This window comes from Acomys russatus, chromosome 19 (assembly GCF_903995435.1).
Source record: "Acomys russatus chromosome 19, mAcoRus1.1, whole genome shotgun sequence".
NCBI lineage: Eukaryota > Metazoa > Chordata > Mammalia > Rodentia > Muridae > Acomys > Acomys russatus.
Window position 1 is genome coordinate 15,136,682 of NC_067155.1, and position 12,038 is coordinate 15,148,719.

The 12,038-nt window shown below is 55.3% G+C and overlaps 1 protein-coding gene across 1 annotated transcript; it reads left to right on the top strand.

Annotated features, from left to right (window-relative positions):
- Positions 1 to 2,694: 2,694 nt before the first annotated feature.
- Positions 2,695 to 11,775, top strand: Znf428 (zinc finger protein 428). The gene is made up of 3 exons (XM_051162585.1): positions 2,695 to 2,791; positions 6,488 to 6,696; positions 11,220 to 11,775. The coding sequence occupies exons 2-3, from the start codon at positions 6,621 to 6,623 to the stop codon at positions 11,720 to 11,722; spliced, it is 579 nt and encodes a 192-aa protein (XP_051018542.1). The 5' UTR covers positions 2,695 to 2,791; positions 6,488 to 6,620; the 3' UTR covers positions 11,723 to 11,775.
- Positions 11,776 to 12,038: the final 263 nt, after the last annotated feature.

The following is a 12,038-nucleotide window of genomic DNA, read 5'->3' on the forward strand; positions in this document are numbered from 1 at the left end:
CTAACCACCATTAAACTGAGGAGAGAAAAAGTCTTGGGGCGGTTGTGTGTGTCTGTCCCTCTCTCTGCCCACTGCTGTGCCACTGGGAAGGGGGAGGCGCCTGGGCGTGGGGAGGGAGGGGCGCCATGGATGCTAATACACCTAAGTGGGAAGGGGCCAGGCATCACCAAGGCCACCTCCGTCCACTATTCCCCACAATTCCAGACTTGGTTCTTTGGGTTTGGGGGGGGTGGGAGGAATGGTGAGGGATTTTTGTTTTGTTTTGTTTCTGCATTTTGAGACTGCATCTTATACTTTAACCCAGGCTGGTCTAGAGCTTGTGCCTTGGCTTCTAAAAGGCTGGATTACAGGTGGCAATTTGTGCGGCTTTTACCAGCGCTGTCTTCATCCAATCTCTATGGCAGTGTCTCTGGTTCATCGATCCTACGTTCCCAGTCTCACACTAGCATCCTGTCGCTGCCAAGTGCTTGAACCTAAGAGTTTAGGGTCAGCCTGGGCAACGTAATAAACCCAGGCATTAGGGGTACATTCCTGTAATCCTAGCAACTGGGAAGGTGAGGCAGGAGGATGCATGTGAGTTTTGGGGATCCTCTATTCTGACCCTCATGAGACTTCCATGAAGGAAACAAGACTATAAGCAACTAAGCAGTGAAAACAGGTTCCGAGCTGGCCAGGCACGGTGGTGTACATCTGGGAAGCCAGCATTAAGGAAGCAGAGGCACTAGGCTCGAAGCAAGTTCCAGGGCAGCCTGGTCTACAAAGCAAGTTCGGAGCACTCTAGAGGCTGAGGCTGGGGACTGCCTGGGCTACATTAAGTTCCTGTTTCAAAAAGAATTTGGGGTGGGGTGGGGAGAAAGGAGGTCTTGTGTAGTGCCACACACCTTTAATCCCAGGACCTGGAAGACAACAAAAGGCTTTATTAGCTCTAGACCAGGGTAATATAGTGAGACCCTGCCTAAAACGCACACACACTAACCCATAGAGATGTGGGATATGTCTTATTTTTCTGTTAATGGGAATTTTCATGCAAAGTGAAAGAGACAGAAAGGACCCCAGAGTCCCAGGCACCCCTCACCCCATTTTCACCCACCATCAAAAGCATCTCATTTTCTGAAACAGGTGCTATGCCAGTCTCCCCGAGTCACTCAATCTGCGGGTGCTATATCATCAAGGATGGCCCCTCAGATCGACATCAGTGCCCAGAGAGAGAGAGTGAGCATTGAGCAGCAGGGAGAAAGTGCAAGATCAAAGGCCTGAGCTTGTAGTGCTGGGAATCTGGACCTGATTTTAAAAAAAAGAAAAAAGAAAAAAAGGTACCCAGAACTTTGAGAGCCTAGGTACCATGACACGTTCCAGGCATGCCACCACTAGAGTGAGTTCCAGTCTACACGGGGAGACCGTGTCTCAGAAACAGAACCAAGCACTGTGTAATGGGACCCCACTGGGGAGTTGTAGGTTGCTAGTGATAAAAGCAGTTCTCTCGAGCACAGTGGGGGATTGTAGCGATGGCTACCTATAGTCAGCATAAAGTTAAAGCTCTTTAAAGTCACCGGCAGAAGCTCGGCTTGCGGCCATATACCTGTAATGTCAGCGCTGGAGAGCAGCGTTGAAGGTCATTCTCTTTGACCCAGGGAGTTAAAGGCTAGCCTGAGCTACATGAGACTCTGCCGTGAAAGAAAGAAAGAGTAAAACGTTTCGGGAGACTTTCTTCTGTGTGCCACGCAGAAGCTGTCTTTGGGCATCTGCGTTAGCTATCACCTCTGCCAAGAGACTTCCATTCTAGTCAGCTCCAGTTCAGACTTGGCTTTAAAAACCAAGCCCTTGGAAGCCTTTGCAGAACTGGAGCAGGCGCTTCTGGCACCCACTACGCCCTGCTCTCTACTACCTCTTCCAGGTCTGACCTTTCTAAGCATTAGTCTAATTAAATGTGGCTGGTCTTCCTTAGATTAGGGGGACCAGGTCGCTGGAAACGGAGGAACGGCGTGTTGCCCTGATTCCCACGAGACCAATAAAGACCATTCCTGGGTGACCGGGGCCGTGGAACGGGTAGTTGTTAGTTCATGAACCGTCTGTAGTTTCAAGGACCAGGCTGCCAGCCCACTTCGCTCAAGTCTGCAGTCCCTACGCGCATGCGCTTTGCTCAAGTGGGCACCCCCCCCACACACACACACATACCCCCCTCACCCCGGCCCCTCTCCCTTCCTCATCCATATGCTAATCACTGCGCTCGGAAGGACCGCCTCTCCGGGGAATATGCAAATCACATCCTCCAGGGCTGGAGTCCTCCCTTTGTCCCGCGCTAGGATTATGCAAATGAGCAAAACCTCCAGTCCCGGGGACCCGAGCCAGAGGCTTTAGGACCCTACCTCCCCCGCCCGAGGCATCACCCCCCCCTCCCGCCCCCCGCGACACCACCCCCCCCATTTATAACGCGCGCGCACGCTCGCACACACGCACGCGCGGGTTCTGAAGCTTCTCGACCCTTCGCGCGGCGGACCGTACCAAGTCCAGCGGGGCTGTCAGCGGCGGGGCCCGGCAGCCCCCCTCCCCCTCTCCACCTCCCCCCACCCCCCACCTCCCCGACGCCGGCGCGAGCTCCGCAGCCTGCGCGGTCCTCCGAGCCCCTCTTCCCACAGCCAGCCGGGAACGGGCCGTCTGGCCGCGCACGCGCCCTGAGCGCGCCGCCCCGCTTCGCCCGCTCGCCCTAGCCTCCCTAAAACGCAGGCGCAGTGCCCGGGCGTGCATCCGCTACGGCCGCCGCCGAGCCCGTGCCCAGGGGCCGCCGGCGTCGGTGAGTGTCCCGGCTTTGGGGTGCGCGGGGCATGCTGGGAAGCGGGCGATACAGCCCCGCTGCATGACGGGAGCCCGCCGCGGCGGCTTGGCAGAGTGACCGGCCCCGGGAGTCATTTGCTTCTCCCGGAACGAGGCTGCCACAGCTTCGCCTGCCGGCGTGGTGGGAGCCGGTGGGCCAGGCGTTACGGGCCTGGGGTACTCTGGGAGGGGCCTGGGATCCTTGGAAGGGGGGGCCCCTCCACCACTTCTTTTTTTTTTTTGTCGCACACGCTTTTCCGCGAGAAGCCTCACGTGTGGGGAGCGTTTCGGTGCTTGGTGGGTTTTTTTATTTGTTTGGTTTTTGTTTTTTATGGTGATCGTTAAAGACCCAAGGCATCGTGGGAAATTGTCACGGGGTATTGTGGGAGCTGATCCTTATTGTTTGGCATCGGGGGTGGGGGGGGTTGCCCTTGTCCCACCCAGCGGTGTGCAGAAAGGTACCCATTGTGCACACTCTGTGGGGTCGGCTGAGTGTGCAAGGGGGTAGCACCACGCCCAGCTGGTTTTCGCCTGTGGAACTGGGGACCTTATCCCCGGTGTTCACCTGCAAGCGCTGGGGACGTTAGTAGCCTATCCCCCTTGCATCTCCGGAAACCATTCTGTCGGCGCACAAGATTTCTGTATTGAGGGATGATTGCACCTGATACCCGGAACATTCCGGAAGGTGCTTTGTATGATGTGGCTTTTGGAAAGGGATGGTTGTCCCCAGGTAACCCCAGAGAAAGTCCTGACGATCCCTGCTGTGAGAGTCAAGAAGAATAACAGTTGAAGCGCGGTGTGGTGTCGCATGCCCGTAATTCCAACGCTCTTGAGGAGGCTGGGCCAGGGGGGTTAGGTATTCTAGGCCAGTGTTTATTTTTATTTGGGGGGTGGGGGATTTCGGATCTCAAAGAAAGAAGAGTGAGTTTGAGTTTGAGTTTAGAGAGTGAATAGTCTAGGTACTGCATGGAACATGCATATTAAATATCTGAAATAGAAACGTAACCAGTTGTCGTCAGTTTTGTTTGTGGTTTTTTGTTTTTTTTGTTTGTTTGTTTTTGTTTTTTGCTAATGTAGAGCTCCAGAAATCGAGGGGCCCTACATTCAGCCGATAATCGTGAGAGGTCCTCCTTGCCAGTAACTAATTCTCTGTCCTTAAAAGCCCTGATCCAGGATCTAGGTGTCTTTAGTAACTAATTTCCCATCCGATGATGTCAGCCCTCCCCTCCAGCAACAGCTGCAATCCCCCGCCCCCCCCTCCCCGCAGTGAACTTGCCCCCTGCGCTGTGAAAAGACAGTGTGCTTTCCACCACTGTTCGAGTCTCCACTGCCTAACATTACAGGCTTTGCAGAGTTTTTTTTTTTTTTAGTGAGGCCGAGCCAGGTGTGGTCCTCTCCCTAGTCCCAGCCCCTGGGAAGGAGAAGTTGGAAGATTGCTAGTCCAAGGCCAGCCTGAACTGCATCGCAAGCGCCTGTGGCCGAGTGTAAAGGGCACTGCGGTTCAGTCGTACTCTGAATGCCCCCCCCCCCCCCCGGGCCCTCTCGCAGTGCAGTAGAGGGAAGAAATGTGTGTGGGAGGAGAAAATTCCAGGTGGCAAGTGCAGGGTGTACAAAGACCCTCCCCTGTCTAGCTATAAAGAGCCTGTGTGCACAGCCTCCCCCCAAACCCCAACCACCAAGCCTGAAGTGGCTGGAAGGGTGGGAAAGGGCCACATACCTGCAAGTTCTATGAATCCGTTTTTGTTTGTTTGTTTTGAGACAGGGTCTCATAAAGGTCAGACTGGCCTCAAATTTTGTATAGCCCCGTAACGACCTTTAAGTGCACATCTCTGCCAACCTGATTGCAGGTGCGGGCTGCCCTGTGTCCGAGCCCTACTGCTGTTTAAAGCATGGCTTTGAATCCTTGTTCAATCGCCAGTCTGGTGATCTTGCCTTTGGATCACCTGCGGGTCCCTTCTGTTCCTCAGTTCCTCTCCGGCTTCTAAGGGAGCGGTTTCCATGTGGTTCAGAGTGTACCAGGCAAGGCCTGGAAGCAGGCTTTGCAGAGCAGGAAATAGCCAAGAGACGTTGGATCCTGTTGAAGCTCTAACCAGGAAAATGATGGAGTTGAGTGAGGTTCAAACCTAGGCAAGGTTGGGCTGGAGAGATGGCTCAGAGGTTAAGAGCACTGTCTGCTCTTCCGAAGGTCCTGAGTTTAATTCCCAGCACCCACACAGTGGCTCACAACCACCTGTAATGAGAGCTGGTGTCTTCTTGTGGTGGGCAGAATACTGTATAAATAAATAAATCTTTTTTTTTTTTTTTTTTTTTTTTTTTTTTTTGGTTTTTCGAGACAGGGTTTCTCTGTGTAGCCTTGGCCATCCTGGACTCACTTTGTAGACCAGGCTGGCCTCGAACTCACAGCAATCCACCTGCCTCTGCCTCCCGAGTGCTGGGATTAAAGGCGTGCGCCACCACGCCCGGCTGTAATAAATAAATCTTTAAAAAAAAAAAAAAAAACAACCTAGGCAAGGCTATCTTTCACAAACGTAGTGTAGGTTGATGCCTGAAACACATCAGGCATGGTGGTGCACCTGTGATCCTGGCACTTGAGAGGCAGGAAGATCTGGCATTCTAGGTCATTCAAGGCTACTTAGTGACCATATATCCAGCCTGGCATATATGAGACTTTTTTTTTTTTTTTCTTTTTTTGTTTTTTTTGAGACAAGGTTTCTCTGTGTAACCTTGGCCATCCTGGACTCGCTCTGTAGACCAGGCTGGCCTCGAACTCACAACAATCCACCTGCCCCTCCCTCCCGAGTGAGTGCTGGAATTAAAAGGCGTGTACCACCACCGCCCGGCCTTGAGGTCTCATTTCAAACAAGCAAAAACTGCACCTCTGTAGCTCAGTTGGCAGAGCGCTTGCCTAGCGCGTCTGTAGCCCTAGCATTTGATCACCTGCACTCGGGAGGTAGATCACGGCGCTTCAGAAGCTCAAGGTCAGCCTAGGGTATTTGAGACTCTTGCCTCATAAAAAGCAAAGCACTTTGGAACCCTTTCAGGCTAGTTAGTGTCTCAACTGTACCAAGTGTTCTGTGTCCCTAATAGTTAGCGACCCATGACCCTTCACCCCGGCAGCCCTTCCTCTTTCAGCCCCAGACCTTCCTAGAGCTACAGGGTTAACGTCTGGCACAGGTGTCTTCTTTCACAGTTATGATTGGCACTCATGCCAGGACCTACCTTTAAATAACCAAGATGTCAGCCAGGGCTATTGCAGTGGGGGGATAGCGCACGCCTTTAACCCCAGCACTCAGGGAGGCAGAGGCAGGCGGATTGCTGTGAGTTCGAGGCCAACCTGGTCTACAAAGCGAGACCAGGGCAGTCAAGGCTACACAGAGAACCCCTGTCTTGGGGGGGGAGGGGACGACAAAATAAATAACTGGGATGTCATCTCTCCCTACCGCGCTGAATAAAAGCCACGAGACAGTATGTTGCTCAGATACGGAAGTCAAGGCCTCCCGGGGAGGCAAGGCGTGCAGAACAGGATTCTGTCTGCAGTCAAGACAGAACAGAGGCCATCTTTGCCTCATCCCCGACATGGAGCACACACTGGTCTTGGAGTGGACACAAGGGTTATGTAAAAATTTATTGAGTCACCACAGGCCTTTCTTCCCCCCCCTCCCCCCGCCTTATCCAGCACCCCTCTCTATCTGCCAACATCCTGTGTTACAAGAGCCTGTGGCTGGAGGTGTGACCGTGGGAGAGCTGGCCAGGGAGGGCCCCTGCCCAGTCGCTGCCCTGTTCCTGTCTCCTGTCCCCCTTCCCTGGCCATGACAGAGACCCGTGAGCCTGCTGAGACTGGAGGCTACGCAAGCCTGGAGGAGGACGAGGAGGACCTTTCCCCAGGTGAGGTGGTCTTTGAAGTAGCCGTGTTTTTGGTAAAGCCATGCTCCTGGGTTTGGGTGTGCGCCTGGGCTTGGGTGGTCTTGGTCCTGGTGGGAGCTGGCTTATCCTGGGGGCTCTCATGGGTGGGTTCTCGGTCCTTGCTGGAGGTTTTGGAGTGTCTGAGGGCTGTCTCCCTGCTGTGGGGTCTAGAGTGGCTGCGGGAGCTCTCCTCGCTGGTGGTTCTAGAACGGCCCCCCTGGCGGTTCCCCTCGCCAGAGATTCCGGATTGGCTCCGCTCTTTCTTCTCGGCGAAGGTTCTAGACTGGCTGTGGGCCGAGTCTGTGCTGGAGCCTCTAGACTGGCTGTTCCCACTCTCATTGCTAGACCTACTAGGCCTAGATCTCCTGTGACCCTTCTTCCTGAGGGTTCTTGACCTGCTGTGCCCTCTCTTCTTGCGACTGCTGGACCGGTGGTGGCTTTTCTCCTCGCTGGAACTCCTAGACCATGCTCTACTTCTTTCCAAAGTTCTCTGAGAGCTGTGACTTCTCCCCTGGCTGCGGTTTCTGGACTCACTTTGTGTCATCTGGGTGGGCGTGCCCCTCCGGGTACGACTTCTAGCCCTACTGCGATTTCTCTTGCTGCTGTGACTTCTCGACCGGCTGTGAGTCCTCTTGTGACTGTGACTTCTGGACCGTCTGGGGCTCCTAGAGCGGCTGTGGCTTCGGGTCCTGCTGGGGGTCCTAGAGTGGCTGAGGCTTTGGGTCCTGCTGAGGCTTCTGGCCCGCTTGAAACTCTGGTTCACGCCGGACATGTCAGTCAGATCCGTCCGGGTGTGAGTCGCCTGCTCCCTCCTGGGGGACGTCACCTGGCTATAGCTCCTGGCTCTCCTGGATGCTGCAGAAGATTTGCCAGGGCTCTTGAGGGCCATCCTGTTTGGACTGTAGCTCTTAGCCCTACTGGGGGTTGCAGGTAGCCTAGAGCTGCTGCTCATGCCTGAAGCTTCTGGAAGCTTGGGACTCTTTTCCTGGTGCGTGTTTCTAGGCTGGCTAACACTCCTTTCCTGGGTGCTGGTCCTAGGCTGGCTGTAACTCTTGCCTCTGCTCTCTTTGCGCTGGGAAGTAGGGGTCCTCGCATTCTTGGCCACAGCTGGTTTGGCAGAATGGGTTCTGTTCCTGCTAGGAGTGCCGGTCCTGTGTGGGGACATCTTGGAGCCCTGGCTTCCCCTCCTGCCTGGTGTCCGCCCCCGGCTGTGTGTGCCTCTCCGCTGATGCCTTCCCACACTCCCAGTCTTGCCTCCCTTCCTGCTCTTGCTGGTCGTCCTGGCCTTGGTGTCCGTGCTCACCTGACTGGGTGTCCTAGTCTTGCTGCGGCCTTGGGACCTGCTGCTGGGCCGGGTTGACGGGGCCGTCTTGGTACCCGCTGATCTGGTAGACTTAGAACTACTAGGGCTCATTAGCAAGTTAGGGGACTTGGGGTGCCCCGAGGAGCTGTTGGGTACCGCTGTTTTGGTGCTCTTCAGGGGAGTTGGAGGTGTGGGAGCCTTGGGAGCCATGCTGGGCTTGGAGGATCTCTTTGATGGAGAATGCATGGCGAGTGCAAAGGGACCTGAGCGCCTGGGAGAATAGGCAAGATTTGGTAGCCAAGGACAACCACCAGATGGCTCATCACAAGCCCCCCCATGAAGTCATAGTGGGCCGTGAGGTCAGAGGTGAGAGAAGGTTAGGGCCCTGGTACCAGGCTTGGATGGAGCCTGTGGGCAAATGGAATCGCGGCTACTCACCACTCCCAAGTCAGCAGGGCTGAGTGAGCTAGCTGGAGCTGGCTTTACCAAGGGCCTGCCTCGGGGACTCCTCGGGCCTAGGGGATGATGTTGCCAGGGTGGGCAGACTAGGAGCAGCCCAGGGAGAGACACTGACAACCTTGAGGGGGCCAGAGAGGCGTCATAAGAGAAGGTGACGCCCAACTGGGCCTCACAAAGGGAAGAGTACAGAAGGGAGCCTCACACGGAGAGGCCTGGACCAGGGTGGGGGGGGGGGGAGGCTCTCAGCATGGGCTCACCATCAGTTACGTCCCCCTGCCAGACGAAGGTGGGAACTCCAAGATCAGGTCTACCCTTGAGTTCCTAGGCTGATGAGGGAGACAGAACGGGGGTGGGAGGGGGAGGGGGAGAAGGGCCACTAAGGTAGTGGCAGCGCTGGGTCCTAGAGCCTGACTAAGGAAGAGCCAGGCATAGTGTAGTTCAGTTGCGGAGAGACCTTAGGCCTCAGGGTGTGTCTGTGGAAGATAAGAGGGCAGCAGGACGGGTTGGCAACAACAACGAAGCGGTCCTGAGACTGGGAGGGACGCACAGTGGACACTGGGGCCCTGCTCTAGGCTTGGGGAGGGACCTAGGCATGGATGCCACAGCCCTGGGGCTCACAGAGGGGACAGCGGAAGGGCAGTAGAAGACAGGGGACAACATGTGGGAGGCCGTTATTCATCCCATAGACGCTGAGCATGCAGAGGGCCCCCTCCCACAAACCACCACTCCTCCTGGGGACAACTAACTGGGGTGCAGTTGGTTGGACTGCAGGACAACATAAGGCCCCTAGGGCAAGGGCAGTGCTAGGGATGGCTGCTGTGAGCCAGTGTGTTACCCAGCAGAGCCTGAGGCGGCGGGGAGCCCATGGTGTCTGGGGAAGGCAGGTGACAAGGTCAGAGGGGCCCCTGAATACCTCTTACCACTGTGGGGATGTGAGTGAGGGCAGAAACACCCGTGCTGTGGGGCAGGATGGATGCAGAGGGAGGGTGTTGTCACAGTCCAGTGGGCGCTTCCTCCCAGAGGCCCATTCCAGTGTGGCTGAAGCGCCATCTTAAGGACGGCAAGCTCCTTGACCGTGGAGACACCAGCCCCTCGTGTGGCCACAGGCAGGCTGCTCACGTCTACATCACTTCACAAATTTTCTCATTTTAAAGCTTTTGCTATGCTTTATTTATTGACTTAATGAGGGTGGGAACACCTTCCTGGTACCAGGAGCGGAGTTCACAGAACAACTATTGGGAGTTGGTTCTTTTCCTCTGCTCTGTGGGTCCTGGGAATCAAACTCAGGTCATCAGGCTTTTCTGCAAGCTCCTTTACCACTGAACCCTCTTGCCACCCCTCGGCCATGTTTTTAAGCCCAAACTTGTCTATATGCACTTTCTGCTCTAAAATTACAGTAATATATGTATACTTAAAATTGAGCATTTTTCTTGACATGGATATTATCTGTATTCCCAGAAGTTGGAGGCTGAGGCATCATGGTGGAATTCATACATGTGTACATACATACATACATACGTGTGTATGCACACTGGTGGGGGGAACATATATGTTCTATCTTCTAAAAACAAAAAAGAAAAGCCAAGTATAGTGGTGCTGGCCTGTAATCCAGCTTTTGGGAGGTGAAGGCAAGAAGATCAGGACTTCAAGGCCAACTCTAGGCTTGATGAAAACCTGTCCCCCCACCCCCCCCGCCCCATCAAAAAAAAAAAGGTGGGGGTAGCCAGGCTTTAATTCCAGCACTCGGGAGGCAGAAGCAGGCGGATCACTGTGAGTTCGAGGCCACCCTGGTCTACAAAGCTAGTCAAGAACAGCCAAGGCTACACAGAGAGACCCTGTCTTGGAAAAAAAGGGAGGGAGGGCGCTGGGGAGATAGATTAGTGGGTGACATGCTTGCTGTGGAAGCATGAATACAGGAGTTTGGATCCCCAGCACCATGTAAAGCCTAGCGTGGTCTCTGCCCTTGGAACGCCACCACTGGAAGGCACAGACAGAGGGGCTTGGGATTGGCCCGTCTGATTAGTCAAATTGGTGAGCTTTGGGTTCCGTGAGTGACACCATCTAAAAAGTAAGACGGTGGCCGGGCGGTGGTGGCACACACCTTTAATCCCAGCACTTGGGAGACAGAGGCAGGTGGATTGCTGTGAGTTTGAGGCCAGCCTGGTCTACAAAGTGAGTCCAGGACAGCCAAGGCTACACAGAGAAACGCTGTCTTGGGGGAAAAAAAATGTAAGCGGCAAGTGGTGAAAGGAAACACCACCAACACCAATTTACTACTTAGCTACCTATTCCGACAGTCTTCCTGGAATGGTCCAGTGCAGGCTAGGTAGCTCTCTGTAGTAGACTGTGTGACTGTAAGCGAGTAAGCCAAGGAACTGCTCTATGGCTCGGTTTCCATGTTGGCCCGGGTGTTGCCGTAAGGGGCGTGTGAGCCCACACATTGTCTGTGCCGCCCACCCCATCCCAGATGCCCAACTGTCTCCTTTGTATTTTGAGGCAGGCTCTCATTCTCCCTAAGCCAGCTGGCCTTGGAGCTTGCAGTGATTCCCCTGCCTCAGCCTCCTTGAGTACTGGCATCACAGACGATGGACGCAGCTCCTGCCAGACCGTCGTTTGCCAGACACATGGACACATCGCATCTGTGTTGTGCCAAGCTATCCTGCCCGCACAGTGAGCTTGAGTGGGGCTCAGGGACCAGCTGAACACAGCCCTGATGCCATGTCTCTCCCACCTGCCCCAACAGGCCCAGAGCATTCTTCTGACTCTGAATACACTCTTTCAGAGCCTGACTCTGAGGAGGAGGAGGAGGAAGAGGAGGAGGAAGAAGAGGAGACCACCGATGACCCCGAATATGACCCCGGCTACAAGGTGAAACAGCGCATAGGTGGGGGCAGGGGAGGCCCCTCCCGCCGGGCCCCCCGAGCGGCCCAGCCTGCTGGCCCACCCGCACAGCCCTGTCAGCTCTGTGGCCGATCACCGCTGGGGGAGGCCCCACCGGGTACCCCACCTTGTCGACTCTGCTGCCCTGCAACAGCAACCCAAGAAGCCCCAGCCCCTGAAGGCAGGGCTCTTGGGGAGGAAGAAGAGGAACCTTCTCGCACTGGGGAGAGCCAGCCAGCAGGGCGCGATGACGAAGAGGAGGAGGAGGAGGGGGGCACCTACCACTGTACAGAGTGTGAGGACTCCTTTGACAACCTTGGGGAGCTGCATGGCCACTTCATGCTGCATGCCCGGGGCGAGGTGTAGGTAGGGCCACTAAGGGAGCTGGTAAGAGGGGTAGGTGGGGGCAGGGGGCTGAGGAAGCTGGAAATGGGGGCTGGGGGGTCCCACCCCTCTGTTGTCTTAGCAGTAGATGTGTGAAGGGCAGAATAAAAGCCAGATTCTGTGGGCTGGCCCAATGTGTGTTTGAGCTGCACATGTGTGGTGTGTGACTGAGCACGGTGGGCGTGGTCTACACCAGCATCTCTGCCTCCACCTGCTGCTTGCTAGGATCACTGGCAGGCAACCACCCTGGTTTTATGTGGTGCTGGGGGATTAAACCCGAGTCTCTGAGCAAGCGAGG